Source organism: Ursus americanus, chromosome 34, assembly GCF_024610735.1.
Source record: "Ursus americanus isolate L20-20 chromosome 34, mUrsAme1.1.p, whole genome shotgun sequence".
NCBI classification, from domain to species: Eukaryota; Metazoa; Chordata; class Mammalia; order Carnivora; family Ursidae; genus Ursus; species Ursus americanus.
Genome location: NC_142160.1, coordinates 10,968,611 through 10,986,325, shown reverse-complemented (window position 1 = coordinate 10,986,325; position 17,715 = coordinate 10,968,611). Strand labels below are relative to the sequence as shown.

At 42.1% G+C, this 17,715-nt stretch overlaps 1 protein-coding gene across 7 annotated transcripts in view; it reads right to left on the bottom strand.

Moving 5' to 3' along the window:
* TJP2 (tight junction protein 2) overlaps positions 1-17,715 on the bottom strand; it is a 114,123-nt gene that overhangs the window by 19,086 nt on the left and 77,322 nt on the right. For all 7 annotated transcript variants that reach the window (XM_045772602.2, XM_045772601.2, XM_045772599.2 and 4 more), the window contains 10 exons: positions 17,188-17,241; positions 14,187-14,311; positions 12,757-12,859; positions 10,584-11,217; positions 6,583-6,686; positions 5,793-5,946; positions 4,426-4,534; positions 4,192-4,325; positions 2,642-2,708; positions 1,708-1,858 (listed from right to left, as the gene is read on the bottom strand). In XM_045772602.2, the coding sequence (XP_045628558.2) occupies positions 1,708-1,858; positions 2,642-2,708; positions 4,192-4,325; positions 4,426-4,534; positions 5,793-5,946; positions 6,583-6,686; positions 10,584-11,217; positions 12,757-12,859; positions 14,187-14,311; positions 17,188-17,232 (1,626 nt within the window). In that variant the 5' untranslated portion in view covers positions 17,233-17,241. The remainder of the gene's footprint in view (positions 1-1,707; positions 1,859-2,641; positions 2,709-4,191; positions 4,326-4,425; positions 4,535-5,792; positions 5,947-6,582; positions 6,687-10,583; positions 11,218-12,756; positions 12,860-14,186; positions 14,312-17,187; positions 17,242-17,715) is intronic.

The following is a 17,715-nucleotide window of genomic DNA, read 5'->3' as shown; positions in this document are numbered from 1 at the left end:
GAACCAGGACCATCTATTGTCTGACTTTTAGATGGGATTACTGGGGCAGTTCCCATATTTTTTCCTTGTCTTTCACCAGAGTGATTAACAGGAAACAAGGCACTTTCTTAAGTATAAACACTGCATACCATGACTTTTACCCATGGAAATGACTCTCCCCATCTTTAACAACTTACAGAGAGGTTTGTCAAGCCCGGAGGTGAATTCACTATTTTGTTCATGGAATTCAGAATATCTCTCTTCCCCCAGGATACAAAAATATTTTATCCTTGAACCTTCATGAGCAAAGGCTTGCAAATTCCTGACTTCCTATGGCCCCACACTAGTTAGAAATTAATGCTTTTTCTTCTTTGGCATCAGCTCAAGAGTAAATTGGTATGAGCTGGCACTCTGATGGGATTCTTATCAGTAGCACTTGGTAAGTGGTATTTCCTAGGATCATGTGGTACCATGAGGTTCACTCAGATATTTAGTCTTCTAGGACTCTGACCAGAGCCAAAGGGGGTCTAGAATATCACTGGAAAGCTTCAGCAAAGCTCTTGATCAAGGTCTGCCCTTCATCTGCTCCACAGATGAAATCTGAACTACTGCAATGAAGCCAAGAGCCAAGAAGGAAGAGGACCAACCACCTATTTTTGTGTTACGTTGCCTGCTTCCTTGGGAATTGTGCAACTTTTTTTCTCCCCTCTCCTTTGAACTGAGATGCTTTTACCAGACCGCTTGATAACTCAAGAAATGCAAGTTTACAGAAGCAGAAATTCCAGTAAAGACAGTTCCCTAGGAACGGTCTATATTTTTATATATCACAAGATACTTGACATTCTTGACGTTTATTCAGAAGTCAATGGACAACATATGTTTCTCATGAAATGTCAAAGCTGAGTTGTTTACTGGGTTTTTTCCTAAGATTTTATTTATTTGAGACAGAGCAAGAGAGCACAAGCAGGGCGGAGGAGCAGAGGGAGAGGGAGAAGCAGCAACCGACTGAGCCAACCAGGCGTCCCTGTTTATTGTTTAAAACCAACAGATTATATAAACATACATATAGTAACCTTAAAAGGATCAATATCTGTTTAACTGTTCCTGGTCAATTTTAGATGTAAACAACATTCCGAGTGGCAGCAACTTGTTATTTTCCAACGGCGAGAGCAGACACTGACCTTCCTATTTAGTGCCAGAAACTCTGCTAAATGCCTTGTGAGTGTTTGCCATTCTCATCTTCCCAGGGCCCCTACAAGGCAGGTATTCTCATCCCCATTGGGTCTCAGGGTTGAACAAGGGTCACAGAACTAATGAGAGGCTGAGACAGGATTCAAGTCTAAAGATCTAAGCCAATATCCACCTTTGTTCAAGTACAGCACGCGGCCTTAAAGTGACAACCAGACAGGGAATCAACAAAAACCAAACATTAGCAAGGAGAGACCTTCCTCCCAGGCCTTAAGTTAGAATCTCACTTTTTTTGTTAAGCAAACTAATAATCTTTGCAAGGGTCTTGAACACTATAAATTCCTACAGACACATGAGTTCTGGGTTCCAGGACTGAGAAGACAGGGCCTGTCTGAGGGAAACAGATCTTACACCTGGCATCAGCAAACCTGTAGCTAGTCTATTTTCACAAGCTAGACTACTTCCCCTTCCCTTACATTAGACCTCAGAAAACCCCACTCTTTCCCAGTAATGTCTAGAAACAGGGATGGTCTTTCCTACCTTCAGAATCTGGTCCCCTTCTTGAAGGCCTTCTTGCTCTGCCGAGGTACCCTCTTGAATGCCAGCCACAAATATCCCAACGTCATTGCCACCAGCCAACCGGAGGCCCACGCTGTCTCCCTTCTTAAACCTCACCATTTTGGTGTTGGGACTGCAATGAGTTCAGTTTTAGAAAAGAAAGATGGGAGATTTTTCTTTGTAAAGGGGGAACCGACATTAGCAGTGAAAGATTTAATTTCATCTGTAGAGAGATTTACATATTATAAAGCTCTCATTTTTACCATTTTATCTTTTTTGGGACTGTGAGATGAGTATCAGTAGGCCCACGTAAGTGGTTAGTAAGTAGAAATACAGATGTTTAAATACACTCATTCAAGATTAGAAAGCAAACAAAAGGCAGGGTTAGGCCATCTGACTCCCAGTTCAGGATTCTTCCAAAGGAAAGCCTACTGCCACCACAGTCTGGGTTCAGCAAGGCCTGATCCTACTCCAGGAGCTGCTACTCTTGACCACCACTGAGCCAGGGGTTCTCATTATCCAGAGCAGAGCACTGTGTCATTTCTCCCCTCCCACCACACCCTGGGATCATCAGGATACTGCAGCCCCTACAGAGGCCCTGTAGTGAAGCAGTACTTCACCTGTTTGGGAGTTACTGATCGTAAACTCAAATACTCAAAATCACATTCTGGAAAAGCAGTCTTATCAGGTAATAGGCAAGCATTCAAAGTTAACATCACAAAGTTCCCCCAATTCCACATTTTACCTTCCTACAAGTTATTTCTTTCTCATAAACACCAGCAATAGAGGTTGGTTAAAGGTGGCTAGTTATATGCGAAATCATCATCTGTTGTTAAAAACACCATTCTTCTGGATTTCAGTTAAGGAGACTGAGGTGTGTGGAAGGAGAAAGGAAAAGAGAGACTGAAATACATACCCATATATTGCTTCGTCTTCAGGACTAGGACGAAGAAAAGTTCTTGGGGCTGTTTTTGGTTGAGGAGCTGTGGATAAAAAAAATCTATCATTAACCTGGACTAATAGGATTGAGTCTCTTTCTATAAAGATCATAAAATCCACAAAAATTCAAGTCTGTACCTTATGCTACATATAAGCCAACACATCAAACATCAAAAGTAAGTCTTTAAAGTGAAGTTTAATTTTGAGGCATTAGCAGGTGCCAGTGGTTTCTCAAAGTAAGTGGGGTAACAAATGACACTTCCAAAATGCAAGGTGCACACTCACATCCAAAAGAAGAGAGTATTTTTATAACTTAAAAACCCCATAAATCTCTCTTTTCCATCAATAAATATTTAAGCATGTAAAATCATGATGGTAATTTTAGGGTGATGAGGGCAGGGCTAGGGGGTAGGATGGAGATCAGAGGCAGGAGACAAAAGGACTTCATCTAATCAAGTAAGACTAAATGTGACTGTGACAGGATTGGAAATAGATATATTTGGTCTCTGCCCCCAGTTCCTGATACACAGCTCCTAAAATCCCTGTAGTTTCTACCAGTGGTAGGGGTGCCAGGAGCATCTTCAGCTCTTTGCCTTCAATTCCTGACACAGAACTGCTACATCCCTTAGAATTTCCTGGGTGGCAGAGCATCTTTTTTTCTAAAGAGATAACTCCTAGATAGTCCCAGAAAGAGCAAGCCATGATTAGAAGCTTGAAACTTTCAGCCTACCTACCCACCATCTGGAAGGGGACAGGGATTGGAGACTGAGGTAATCACTGATCACGCATATGACACAGATTCCATAAAATCCATAAACTATGGAATCTGGAGTGCTTCAGGGTTGGTGAACGCATCAAGATACTGGGAAGGCTGGAATGCCTGGAGATGTCCTCTCAGACATGGCAGCTCTGTGCCCCTTGCCCTATACCTTGCTTCCATTTGGCTGTTCTTCAGTGTATCCTTTCTAAGAACTGGTAATAGTAAGTAAAGGGCTTTCCTGAGTTCTGTGAGCCAACCTAGCAAATTATCAAACCTGAGTGAGGAGGGGGTTGTAGAATCCCTCAGTTCAGAGCCGCCTGGACAGAAGTACAGGTGACATCTGGGAACTGGGAATGGTGTCTGAAGTGGAAGCTTCTTACTGGACTAGGTCCTTCACCTGTGGGGTCTACACTAATTATGGGTAGTCAGTGCCAGAACAACCAGCTGGTGTCTGGAGAACTTGAGAACTGGTAGCTGAGTAGGGGAAGAAACTGACACACTTGCTGTCAGAAATGTTAAGAGCAGAACAGTTTGGGCTGGGACCAGGGATGACACAAGGACCATAACTCATCAAATATAACAAAATGTGACCAATCTACTGGCATACAGGAAGGGCTGTTATTCTTTATGTTTTTTCAATATTAAAAGAGAAAGACTGGAGTCCCTCTTCCACGTGTAAGAATGATTTTTTAAAATTTCTCTCTGCTTCCAGTCGCCCTCTGGAATTACCAAGCACACACTTTTGAACACATTTAAAGGACCCTCACCTGGTGGTTCCTCCTGGTATCTGGGTTCCTTGCTGTTCTCTGTGCCAATTGCAGCTGCAGTATCACCCGAGGACTTAAAGGGAGTGGGTGTGGCGCCCATCCTGGACCATCTGTTCTGCATGTCCTCTCTTGAACTGAAGCACACATCATGTTAATGTCTCACAACATAACCACGAATATGTAGGTGTGTACGCTCACGGGGTCGCGTGGGAGGGGAAGTATACATCATCTTACTTTGGCCTTTCCTTCAGCTTTTCATTTGAGGAATGACAGTCAAAATCGGAATATTGCTGCCGTCTCTCCTCTGGAGAAAATGATCGGTTTGACTCTATTTCTGAGATATCTGGTTTCAAAAATAAGGAAAGACTTATTAAAATATTTAAGACCTGTACCAGAAATGATACTATTCTCTGGGTAAGGCAACATGGGAAATGGAAAAGAGGCAGGCACTAACTGTGCTATTAGTCTAGCAGTCTTCCCTTGAAGAAAATCTGAGCCTCTAAAGGGAAAGGCATTAATTAATAAAGAGGAAGCCAAATTCAGAATTTTATGTTCCCCTTTCATTATACTTCCTTCAAAGCTGCTACTGAGGAATCAAAATTCAATTACTGGATCATATATGTATACACTTATTTTTAACCACACAGAGCAGTGCCTCTCAAACTTTAATGTGCGTATGAATCACCTGGGATCTTTTAGAATGCAGCTGTTCTGGGGCAGGGCCTGCAATTCTGTGATTCTAGTAAGCTCCTGAATGTTCACGCCCCTGGTGGGCTGATGACCACACTTAGAATAGCAAGGAAGTAACCTATAAGCACCTGGCATGCTGGGAATATTTCTCATGCTCTGTTTTCCTGCACTGCACTCATAGCAGTAACCAAATTAGACTTTTGATATAATGGAAGCTAAACTAAGTCTTAAGATTTAAAAGTATTTCTTTAAAAAACCAACACATCTGTCTTCAAACTTGAGAACTTAGTATCTTCTAAACTCTTCTGCACGAAGGTATACTAGATAATTAGGAAATATCATGGCTACTTATTTTTATCGGTAATTTATACATGGTTAAAATGTTACCCCATGTATAATTCATATTCAAGAAATGAATATTGCTTCCTAAGACAAAAGAGGTGACACAGACTGCTAATCAATGAATACCACAATATTCAGCCATTCTGACTGATTCTTCACTGCAGTGTCTACCTATTTTAGCTATCGTCCATATGACCCTCTTTGTTGGAAATATTCATATCTACTTTTTAAAAATCTACAAGAAAGTGCAAGAAATGAGCAATTTACAAATGGATGTGCTTAGGTCTCTGAACCACTCATACACACTTTTTTTACTAATAAGTTTTGTTTTCAGTGGCCTAAATCAGAGTCCACTGGGGAGTTCACGAGTGCACCCGAATTTCATATTGGAAAACAAATTTCAACAGACACTTTAATAAGGAAATCACCACCACTTACCGTAAAGTTTAAAAGAGAAGCTTTTGTTAGAAATTTAATTTCCAGCTAGATGGCTATGCTAAATTCAGTTGAGAATGCAAAAGCAAAGCCTTCCTTGCTTCCAGCTAAGCTCACAGCCTCTCCTTCTTTACCTTCTATTTCTGAGTCGCTGTCATTTAATGATGGGATGTTGATGAGCGTTTGCTTGCTGTCTCTCAACACCACTAGCTGGAGTTTTCCTCTTGACTTTTCTATCAGTTTTCGGGCGTCCGTTAGAGACATGTTCTCAGTTACAGTTCCATTTATCTGTGTTTATGAGGAATGGTCATGTTACATGCAGTACAACTACTCACAGTGACAGAAAGTTTGTATTTTCCCTCCTAAAAGTATAAAGGCTTTTGCTCAGCTATTCAAGCAGACACGGGCTTTAAGATGACTGACTGAATAAAAATGAATGATCCTTTAAATTAAATTTAACCCTGCATGACTAGATCCCAAATACAGGCATGAGAGAGCTGTGGTATACTTAAGTTACTCTGCTAATTTATTTAACTTCCAAGCTCAAGACAATAGTTTGGTTTACTACTGGAACATGTTTCCTGATTCAAGAGGTTTATAAAAACTATTAAATATGCAGCATTCATATACTACCAACTCTCCCTCTCATCTTTCCTTAGTTTAGGGAATAGGAGCTTAAAATTCGAAGAAACAGGGAAGGAGGAGGTATTCACTGAGATTTTTTTTTTTTTAACTGACATTACACTGTTACAAATCTCCATGTCTGGTTTCTGTGATAAAACTCACCCTGCTGGCCCCTCCCAGCTTTTGTTTCACTGATGCCTCCCATCTCAACAAAGCCTCACTGTGTCAGCAACTGAGATGTGAAATTTGGACTAGAAAGCCAAACATGAATTCAGTTGTTCTCTACCCTGGTACACCCACCTTGAGAATTATGTCTCCTTCATGCAGGTTGCCATCCTTAGTTGCCAGACCAGTTCTGGTCATTTCCTTTATGAAGATCTGACTCCCAAGCCGAAGACCGTACTCTAGGGGACAAACACATATACATATTTCATCCACTTCTTCAGAACACTTAGTCCAGTTTTTAGGTCAATTTAAAAATATTTATGAAAAATTAATTTTGCCTGTGGGACATTCTGTAGGACAGCTAGCCTGGACTCATTGAAAAAGTCAGTGTCCAAAAAAACAAAACAAAACAAAACAAAAAAACACAACAACAACAACAAGAAGACAGAGAGACTGTTCTAGATTAAAAAAAGACATAAAAACCCAATGTATGCATGAACCTTCACTAGATCCTTGATCCAGTGTGGGACAGAGGTGGCAAGGGGGTTACATTATTTTGAAGCAACTTCAAAATGAACCTACTACAGTATATTAAAAGGGGTATTAATGTTAATTTTCTTAAGAACCGGTAATGGAATTACAGTTATGTAGAATGTTCTTATCCTGTGGAGATACCTGCTGAAATATTTAGGGGTAAAGGGCCACCCTTGCAACTTACTTTCAAGCAGTTCCAAAAAACCACTGAGAGATAAAAGTAGTGTGGCAAAGGAAGAGAGGAGGAAGAAAGGGGGAAAGAAAGGAGAAAGAAAACAAATGTGGCAAAATGTTAACAAATGGAAAAACTAGGTGAAGGCTGTATGAATATTAAAATTAACACAACATTAAACTGGGAACAAAAAAACCAATTCAGTACATCTCAGTAAACATATTCTGCTGACAATCCTGTTGCCTACAGGAAGACACTGCAAAAAGTATTCCCTTCATGCCTAACAATTGAGACATGTGGGGTTTGGCACTGAAAAAATTTCAGTGCCAAAAACAGATCAGTAAGCCAGGCAAAGCAATAAAGTATTTAACTAAAACCAGCATGTCCTGGGAGTTTATGAACTTTGAATTGCTCTCAAAAGAAAACACACTGTATTTTACTAAGTATGCATATTTAAAAGTATTTTAAATACTATTCAGACTCTTACTTATTAAACTTGTAAAAATATCTAGCTTAAGGATAAATTTTGGTTATTTTAGGAAGCTACCATAACCTACCAGGTTTTAAAAGAGGCACATTCAAATTTTATTATTATCGTTCTGGACTCAAAATCTTGTAATTCCAAAACAAAGTAACTTTCTACCATTTAGAAAAGTTATGAAGTAGATTTAAAGAAACACTTTTTTATTCAAGTATAATTAACATACAATGTTATATTAGTTTCAGGTACACAAAATAACGAAACAACAATTTATTTTTTTAAGATTTTATTTATTTGAGGGAGAGGGGGAGAGAGAGAGCACAAGCACAAGCAGGGGAGACAGAGGGAAAAGCAGACTCCCCACTGATCAGGCAGCCTGACATAGGGCTCAATCCCAGGATCCTGAGATCATGACCAGAGCTGAAGGCAGATGTTTAACTGACTGAGCCACTCAGGCACCCCTGATTCAACAATTTTGTACATTACTCAGTACTCATCACGATGAGTGATCCCCTTCACCTATTCCACCCATCCCCTCACCACCCCACCCCCCCGGGAACCACCAGTTTGTTCTCTAAAATAAATTTCAAGTACTTTACAGTAAGTTAGCATCAGACCTTACCACAATGATTGAAAGTGTTGAGGTCCACCCCCACCCCTTTAGGAAGCTGACAAGAAAGAATAAGGAAGGGTAAGACAGCATCTCCATGGGTAACAATTCCTTACTGGTTAAACAGCCAGCCTCTCAGCCCAGAACAGAAGGCTGAGACAGCTTGAGTGATGATTTCTTTCTCATACTATCAATAATTCCTCTATCTTAAAAGCTGTAGTCTTACTGCACAGTTGCAAACAGGTTGTTATTGGTATATTTTGGGCATTTCTTAAATGGAAAAAAAATAAGCTGACCAGTTTCTAAGACATTTACCAGCAAAGCTATCTGGTGCCCATGAAATGTAACAGCAGGACATATAAATGGATCATATTTTTCTTAGTCCAACGTAGGTCTTGCCTACTGCTACATTTCTTTAAAGATTAATTTTTGTGCAGCCCTAGCTAGTGATAGCTAAATTATTGTGTAATCCTAGCAAACAGTGGCAAAATATCTTTTTAAAAAAATGGAACTTTTTTCCCCCCAACGAATTCCAGGTTTAAATAACCAAATGGCCCAGGAGTAAAATGCCATCTCAGCAAAGGCACATAAGCCCCTTTTATCCTTGATAGTATTACTAAGACCAGGCATGACCTGGGCAATCTCTTACAACAGACAAGATTTTTTCAAATTGTGGGCTACAACTTTAATTAGTGACTCTTGAAATCGATTTAGTAAGTTATGAACAGCATTTTAAAAATGTAATGTAATGGAACCTCTCAGAATGCATCCACAGAATAAGCACTGTTCCATGAAAGGCTTGTTCAAGTTTTTGATATGGAGGTGCATCCATGATTGTTTGCAAGATGTGGGTCTTTCTGTGGTGGAAGGAGAGGAGGAGGGAAAGAAGGGGAAAGGGAAAGAGGAAAAGTTTGAAAAGCATTGCCTTGGGTAATTCAAAAACCTGGGGACAAGTCCTATAGAATGTGCATCAGGCCTCTCCGAAGGAGGTCTCATGCCAAGTCATTTGCAAAATTTCTCTACAGTCCATCTTTCCAGTCTGGGAGCAGAGCTGTTTCCACCGTACAATTCTTGGGAGATGAATTAGTATGTCATTATCAGATTCTGCAGAATCCTTAAACCTCCCAAGATGCACATTACTTACAAATAGTGCAAACTCTATTTCTCCTTTATTTTCTGGGACTGGCCTCTGCGTACCCCGTTACTCACATCCCCGTGTTCCTCTTCAGGTACTGCAATGGGCACCTAGTTCTATAACTCGACTTTGTGTTCCACTAGAGGTAAAAACAAAAACCCTTTCCTCAGGCCATTTGAAATGCAAATTCCCAACCTAAAGGGCAAGAAGTTCCTTTGCATTCTGGGGTACTCTTCATCTCTTTTCCTCTTGGAAGGAGAATTAGAGAACAAAAGGAGATAAAAGATATGTTATAAATAATTTAAGAAGTCAGAACCAAGAACTGATGCAAGGAATATTTCTCCACTGGCCCTAAAGCCCTGTTCATTCACCTACTTGTTTCTGCTCATCTACTTCCAGGAGATGGAGTTCGAGTTCTGGCTCCACCACGTACTTACTGGCTTCAAGATGTGGGCAAGTCACTTTGCTTCTTGGAGTTTCAGATCCTCACCTAAACTACAGGTACTACTGGCTTATCTAGCTTCCACACAGGGCTATAGTGAATTTTGGATGAAACGAAGGGTGTGCAAGTGCTCCAAGGAATGCAGTGTGGGACAGGCAGCCTGGGCCTGGGCCCACCTCCTCTGTGGGCACACCAAAAGCTCTTTGCAGCATAGTCCCCCCAACTGTACAACAGGAATGAAATCTCCTACCTACCAGGGTTCTGGTGAGGATTAACAGAGTATTTACTCAGCACGGGCCTGACACAGAGCAAAAACTCAAGATCAGCTAGAGTCCCCATCCACTCCCATGGTTTCCCCCCGCTTAAGCTACACTAGGCTCACCAGGAGAGCTTGCTAACACACAGACTCTAAGGGCTCTTTGCAGTGTTTCTGATTCCGTGGGGTGGAGCTCGGGCCTGAGAATCTGCATTTACAGCAAGGTGGTGCTTATGCTGCTTTAAGAACTCCTGGCCTAGGAGTTTAAAGCCACATTTCTGCAGCCTGACTCTGCATTAATGACAGCTAGTTAATGAACTTTTCTCTGTGCCTCACTTTCCATGTCTATGTAATGAAGATATAAGAAACTCCCACATGAGGTGGTAATGAGGAAGAAAGAAATGGGCCATTCGGTGCAAAGCATCTGGGTCAGTGCTTGGCACACAGTAAGTGGCACATAAGAGTTAGCTGCTGTAACAGTGCTTTTCTTCATCGCGCATGCCTACCTTCATTTGCTTTGCTTTTCACCAGAAGGACCCCGATGGGCTTGTCAGAGTCCGGCTGGCCCGCGTGGTCCGGCCGCCCCCTTAGCTCAGGGCTGGGGCTGCGGGAGTGCAAGTGCTCGCGGCTGCGGCTCCGGGACGCCGAGTACCGGGCATCGGCCTGGGCCCTGCGGCCATACTCCGCCTCTGGGCTGTAGGTGCGGTCGTAGGCGCGGTCATAGCCCTGGTCATAGCCCTGGTCATACTGGTCATAGGCCCTGTCAGTGCTCCGGCCGCGGCTGTGCTCTCGGGCCGGCCCATAGTCGTCGTGGTCCAGGCCCCGCTCCAGGCTCCGGCCCCGGCTGCGCTCTCGGACCCGCCCGTAGTCGTCGTGGTCCAGGCCCCGCTCCAGGCTCCGACCCCGGCTGCGCTCGCGCTCCCGGCTCCGCGCCCGCTCGTGGGGACGCCCCCTCTCCGGGCTGTCCTCCCAGCTGCGGCTGCGCCCACCGTGGCTGCTGCGCCGGCTCCTCTCGCTGTACCCGCTGCGGGCACTTCTGCCGTCGTACTCGTCCATCACCTCGAAAGCACGGTCGTCCTCATCCACGGGTGGGCTGCCCTGGGGTGGGGCCAGCTGGACCTTCCGGGGCCTCTTGACCACCTGTCACCCAAACACAGTGGGAATGCAGGGCAATGACAATTAAATATAGAGAACGCAGTGATTAAGAGCCCAGCCCTGGTTCTTTCAGTAAATCTCTGCCCCCCCCTCAACTCACTAAGCCTCTGGTCCCTTGGGTAAAAAACATAGTCACAGGGTTGAGTATAAGACTTATTAATAAGTATAACTCTGAACACAGTGCCTCCAAAAATCTGCTTCTACTCAGAGTGTGGATAGCATCAAGAAACTTTAAATCACTAAGTTATAAAAACCCAGAAAGACATTCTAGATACAACTGCCTAGATTCATCCAAAAGTCAATGTCATTAGGGGGGGGGGGGGGAGGACCCTTCTAGATTAAAAGGCACTGAAGAGATAAGGACCCAGTGCAGTGATTGAGCTCTGATTGGATCCTAGATGCAGAAAAAGTCTATCAAACATGTCTTGGGATTTGGACTGGATATTAGATGATACTTTAAAGACAATATTAATTTCCTTAGATAGGATGATAGTGTTATAGTTATGTAGAAGAATGTCCTTATTTAAGAAATGTATGCTGAAGTAAGCAGGACTGACACAGTCGTATCTGTAACTTTCTTTCAAATGGTTCACTAAAAATATGCATTTGTATACACAGAAAAATCAAGATAAGACAGATTAACACTGTAAAGATATACTAAGTGTTTATTACACTAATCTTTGAACTTTCCCTTTTGTTTAAAAATTTCATAATATACAGTTGAAAAAAATAAATACCGCATACCCAGTACATCCCCCTAGCACTGGCTTTAAACATACTGCATTCCAATTTTCGCTGCATATGTCCATTTGCCCGGCTGGAGTAAGCACTCCCCGCTCCAGGCGCAGGTGGCATCTAGCTCATAGCTGATTCTCAAACAGTGTTTGCCGAATGAATGACTGAGCTATTAAATACATGAATGAATGCTATAGACTGTCAATATCTCCTGAGAGTCTAGTTCATTAAGACATGACAGATCTTGTTTGGGCCTTTACAAATGGTTTTTGAGCTGAAATTTATTTTCTATATTAATGCTGTTTTACAAGTGTTCTCAATCTAGTTAATTCTCTTTGGATTTTTTTTTTTTTTTTTAAAGATTTAGACAGAGATAGAGACAGCCAGCGAGAGAGGGAACACAAGCAAGGGGAGTGGGAGAGGAAGAAGCAGGCTCATAGCGGAAAAGCCTGATGTGGAGCTCGATCCCATAACGCCGGGATCACGCCCTGAGCCGAAGGCAGACGCTTAACCGCTGTGCCACCCAGGCGCCCCCTCTTTGGATTTTCTAGCCTGGTTCCTGAGATAAGAGAATCATTAAAAGTTAGGAGAAGGATGAGGAAAAGGCAGGGAGAGAATACTTAGATCTTTACGTCATCCATAACGTCACCCCAAAGTAGAGGAAACAAGAAATTAGCAGCCCCTAAATTATGTAATTCTGTCAAGTGCTTAAAAGCAAGTGGTAATTTTCTTCTGAGCATAAAAAACAAGGCGCTATTGAGGCAAGCTGAAAGCAAACCCAGAGCTTACAATGGCAGCGATCTTCCCACTTTTTCTCAGCTGCTGAACAGCAAATGAATGGAGCACATCCTCCATGGGGGTGCCATTAACCATGACCACCCTGTCATTTTCTCTGCAAACAAAAAGTAAAAACAAGATGTGAAAACCCCCCATCTATTCACTGTAAATCATTTATTTAGGAACACAAAGAAGCAGCAAATTGACCCCAAATGCTTCAAAGACTCAGTCTGATGACTCCTGAGGCTGAATCAGTCCACTCAGTGTGAGCCCTTCTTATGAAGGAACCCATAAGCGGCTCGGCCCACTTTTGACACTGTCTACTGGTACCCAGTGGGGGATGACCCACACCAAAGGGTTCCTCCAGGAGGCACTCAGCAGTGGCCAGGTCTAGGCACAAAAGGAACTTCTGCATCACCCCCCCAACTGCAAGGTGCACGGTGGGCTTCAGGAAGTCTACAAATAGGCCCCACAGCAGCTTGATAGCCCTATGTTTTTAAGGGGAAGGGAAGAGATCAGGAATTTGCCTCAGATTATTAAAGAAATATTGAGGTCATTAACACCTTCTTACATCATCCCAAAAACAACTTTTTAATTCTACACTGCTCTTTGTATGAAAGACTGCTGACTTAGATATAACCATACAGACATGAAATACCAACAGAACCTAAACTTTTGAGCTCTCTGGCCAAGGCAGTCATATAATTAATTTTAGATTCTGCCCTGAGAAATTATCTTGAGGGAACTGAGATATGCATCTTTTCAAATGGCATAGTTTCTTTAGACCAGAAGGCCAGAAATTGGAAAATCTGTGTTTTCATGTACTAAATTTTCCCAATTTCTACATTCCTCTTACAAATCAGATCATCATTAAGCCGAAGTATCCTCGTTAAATTCTGAATGAATATAAGGTAAAATAAATGTAAAGTGTTGGGGGCAGGGGGTAAAGCAGGCTGATTTTATACTTCACATTCAGAAATGATTCCTAAGCCTAGGAATGATAGCTATGACAGTTGTTAACTATTTCCCTGTGGAAATGACTGCTTACCACCCCCCCAAAGATTGGATATCTCCAAAGGTCTGGGGATTGTTAAAACATGGTGTGTTACAGTCATAATTCTTGCTTAAAAACTTTTCTTTTTTTTAAATGGTTTTTTAAATTTAAATTCAATTAATTAACATATAGTGTATTATTAGTTTCAGAGGTAGAGAGGTCAGTGATCCATCAGTCTTACATAATACCCAGTGCTTATTACATCACATACCCTCCTTAATGTCCATCACTCAGTTACTTCATGCCCCCCAAAAATGTTTCAATTTATGTAAAAGGGGTTTTTTTGTTTTTTTTTGGGGGGGGGGGAAGTGCACATACCGCCGCCCCCCCCCCCCAAAAGCACCCTCTCCAGAACCAGCGAGTAGGGCTGGGAAATAAAGACACTCACTGAAGCAGCCCATCAGCGGGCCCACCCGGGAGCACATCAGAAATGACAATTGACGTTTCTCCATTTTCAAAGTGGGGGTTGTCTCTGCCTCCAGACACTGCAATTCCAAATCCTCTTTTGGAATCCTGTTCATTGGAGTTAAGAGAAAAATTAAAAAATAAAAATCCTTCCATAAGTGGCTTTCAGGATTTATTACAAGCACTCAATGAAATAAAGGTCAAACCAATAACCAGAGACAGCTCAGGAACAGAGGGCTTACAGAAACAAATGAGAAACAAAATAAAGCACCATCCTGGTTAGCTAACAGGTTTACAAAGGGAAATTCCTTATCTAAAAAAACAGTCTTGTGAAAAGCCATAAAAGACTGATAGCATAGACTGGAGTTATCAGTAGAAGCTGGAAGAGGGTGGAAAATAACATCTTCTGTCCAAACAGGGATGTGCTATTCAAACCAGCAGTCATACCTGTTCTCATATCCTGGCCTGGATATGAGCTGGAACAGCTTCCATTACAACTGCATCTGTGCTGGAACAGCTTCCATCACAACTACATCTGTGCTAAAACCCTATCTTTAAAGTATACCTTTAACTTTCAAGTTAGGTGAACTGGTGGTTTCATTTTAACATAGGGTGGGGAAAAAATGGATTTTAAAGATAAAATAAAATCTGAAGATAAAATCTTAGTTTTAAGACCTTATGAGAAAGCATGCATAGAAGACAGAAAATACAGATTAATTACATCGAGATTGGTCTAGAAATGTAAAACAGTGAACCCAGATAATACATAACCCTAATTCATTTCAGTGTTTAAAAAAGCTGAGCTCCGGGGTGCCTGGGTGGCACAGCGGTTAAGCGTCTGCCTTCGGCTCAGGGCGTGATCCCGGCATTGTGGGATCGAGCCCTACATCAGGCTCCTCTGCTATGAGCCTGCTTCTTCCTCTCCCACTCCCCCTGCTTGTGTTCCCTCTCTCGCTGGCTGTCTCTGTCGAATAAATAAAATCTTTAAAAAAAAAAAAAAAAAAGCTGAGCTCCCGGGGCGCCTGGCTGGCTCAGGCAGTGGAGCATGTGACGCTTGATCTTGGGGGTGTAAGTTCGAGCCCCATGTTGGGTGTAGGGATTACTTAAAAATAAAACCTTTAATAAAGCTAAGCTCCCGAGGTTTCATCCAGATGATATGGCTATATGTGATTATAACTGTAAATCAAGGTCTGCTTGTGCAGACATGTACTCAAGAGAATAAAAGAAAGCCTCTCCCCCCCCATGGAAGATTTCCCACATGGGACCCACTGTGCCAACTGGAGACAAACAATTAGCAACACCAAACAGGCTAGCCAATTGTCCCTTAATTACATGGCTTTTGACGGGGCAGCACCATCACCTGGGTGGCTGGTTTATACAAAGGTAGCTCCATCCTCTATACTAGACCTAAAACGCCTCTCACCTTTGCCACTCAAGGGGTATGTGAAATACTGGTGGCAGGGTGCAGAGAAGAGTCAGAAGAGGATTAGAGTTGAAAAGACAGACTCAAGGGGGGAAACCACTCACCAGCAGAAATTGTGTTATGTGACTGCTCCTGAAGTTTCCGCACCTAAGCACTGATCTGGGTTTTTTCCTACCAAGATTAATTTAATTCATTTATATAGGAACTAACTTTTCACCGAAGTCAGGGTTTGAAAAGTTCATGGTTCTAAGCATCAAAGGAAAACTCTCCCTCTGAGGAATTTACAGTCCCTCTAGGAACTTACAATCCAGAGCCTCGAGGGATTCAGAGCTGGACTAAGATCTCAGCAGAGCCCACAAAAGTCAGAGATGTTGACTAGGGCAGCTGATGGAATAAGACCTTAGGACTGTTCAGGTCAGCCCAGGTCGCACACAAATCACATACTGACTCTCGGTGGCTATGCTTGTTTCAAGTGGGGCTAACACCTATCATGCCGACCTCAAACTCTGCTGTCAGAAGAATAAAAAGGAATAGAGCTACATTTATTAAGCAACCATTATGTGCTGGACTCCATGTACTAGAAGCTGTTTGTATCACCTCATTTGATCAAGAGGAGCAATACCTGTGAAAACTTAAGTGAAATACATTTATATCTGGTACTACTTCTATTTTCAATCCCAAGGGCAAGAGGGGAGGATTTTTAAAAATCTGACTAACTCAACACTTCTTAATATGATCATGAGTGGGACAAGGAATACAACCCATGTCTCCTGACTGTTAAACCAATGTTTCAAAATTTAGTTTGGACTTCATATGTTACAGTTAAAGTTACAGAAGTTGGGGTACCTGGGGTGCTTGGGTGGCTCAGATGGTTAAGTGTCTGCCTTCAGCTCAAGTCATGATCCTGGAGCCCTGGGATAGAGCCCCGCGTCAGGCTCTGAGCTCAGCGGGGAGTCTGCTTCTCCCTCTCCCTCTGCCTCTGCCCCCCTGTTCGTGCTCTCTCTCTCTCAAATAAATAAATAAAATCTTTGAAAAAAAAATTGTGGTGCCTGAGTGGCTCAGTCGGTTAAGTGTCTGCCTCCGGGTCCAGATCATGATCCCAGGGTCCTGGGACTGAGCCTGGCGTTGGGCTCCCTGTTCAGCGGAAAGCCTGCTTCTCCCTCTGCCTGCAGCCCCCTTGCTTGTGCATGCTCTCCCTCTCTGTCAAATAAATGAATAAAACTCTTTTTAAAAAAGTTATAAAAAAGTTGTAGAAGCTACCTCAACATCCTTAAACAGTACAAGTTATTTCCATTTCTCCCCTCCTTTTCTCTCTTTCTAAATAACCTCGTCTGTCTAGAGATAAGTGAATACACTAAATAACCTATTACTTTCTATTATACAGACCTTAACCAAAAAATACAGTAACATGCATATCTTTGATAATGCAGTAATTATTGCCAGATACAATGCATCATCCACCTTAAGGGGGAAAAACTGTGTTTGGGCAATAATGAATAAGATCCATGACCTATAAACTCAAGGGCCTGACTGTAGCATATATGAACTGTACAGCACTCACCTTTTGTAAGGTCACAGTATACTGTTCCCATATCAGTTCCTCCATGCCTGGAGCCTGTTTTAAAATAGTAAGACCAATATGATTAAAACCACGAACATTTCAATGCTAGAAATAAAGCTATAAATGAAAATGTCTCAATATAAAGTGCAGTTCATACATTCTACAAACCAAAAAGACTTGGTATTTTTTAGGAACATTATATTACTTATTTTCAAACATTCCTTCAATCAAATGGCAGTCTTAATCATACTGGAAAATTAGTGAAATATGTAGTAAGAGATAAGAGATATATAAATATTAAGTGTTGAGCTTTTTTATCATCATTCCAAAACAATCATTACAAAATCCCTCAAAAAAGATTAGAGTTTTTTCTTTTTTTTTTTTTTAAGACTTATTTATTTACTTGAGGGAGAGAGCCAGCATATGGAGGCAGAGGCAGAGGGAGAGAATTCCAAGCAGACTGCTGAGCGCAGAGCCCTACATGGGGCTCAATCTTATGACCTTGAGATCACGACCTGAGCTGAAACC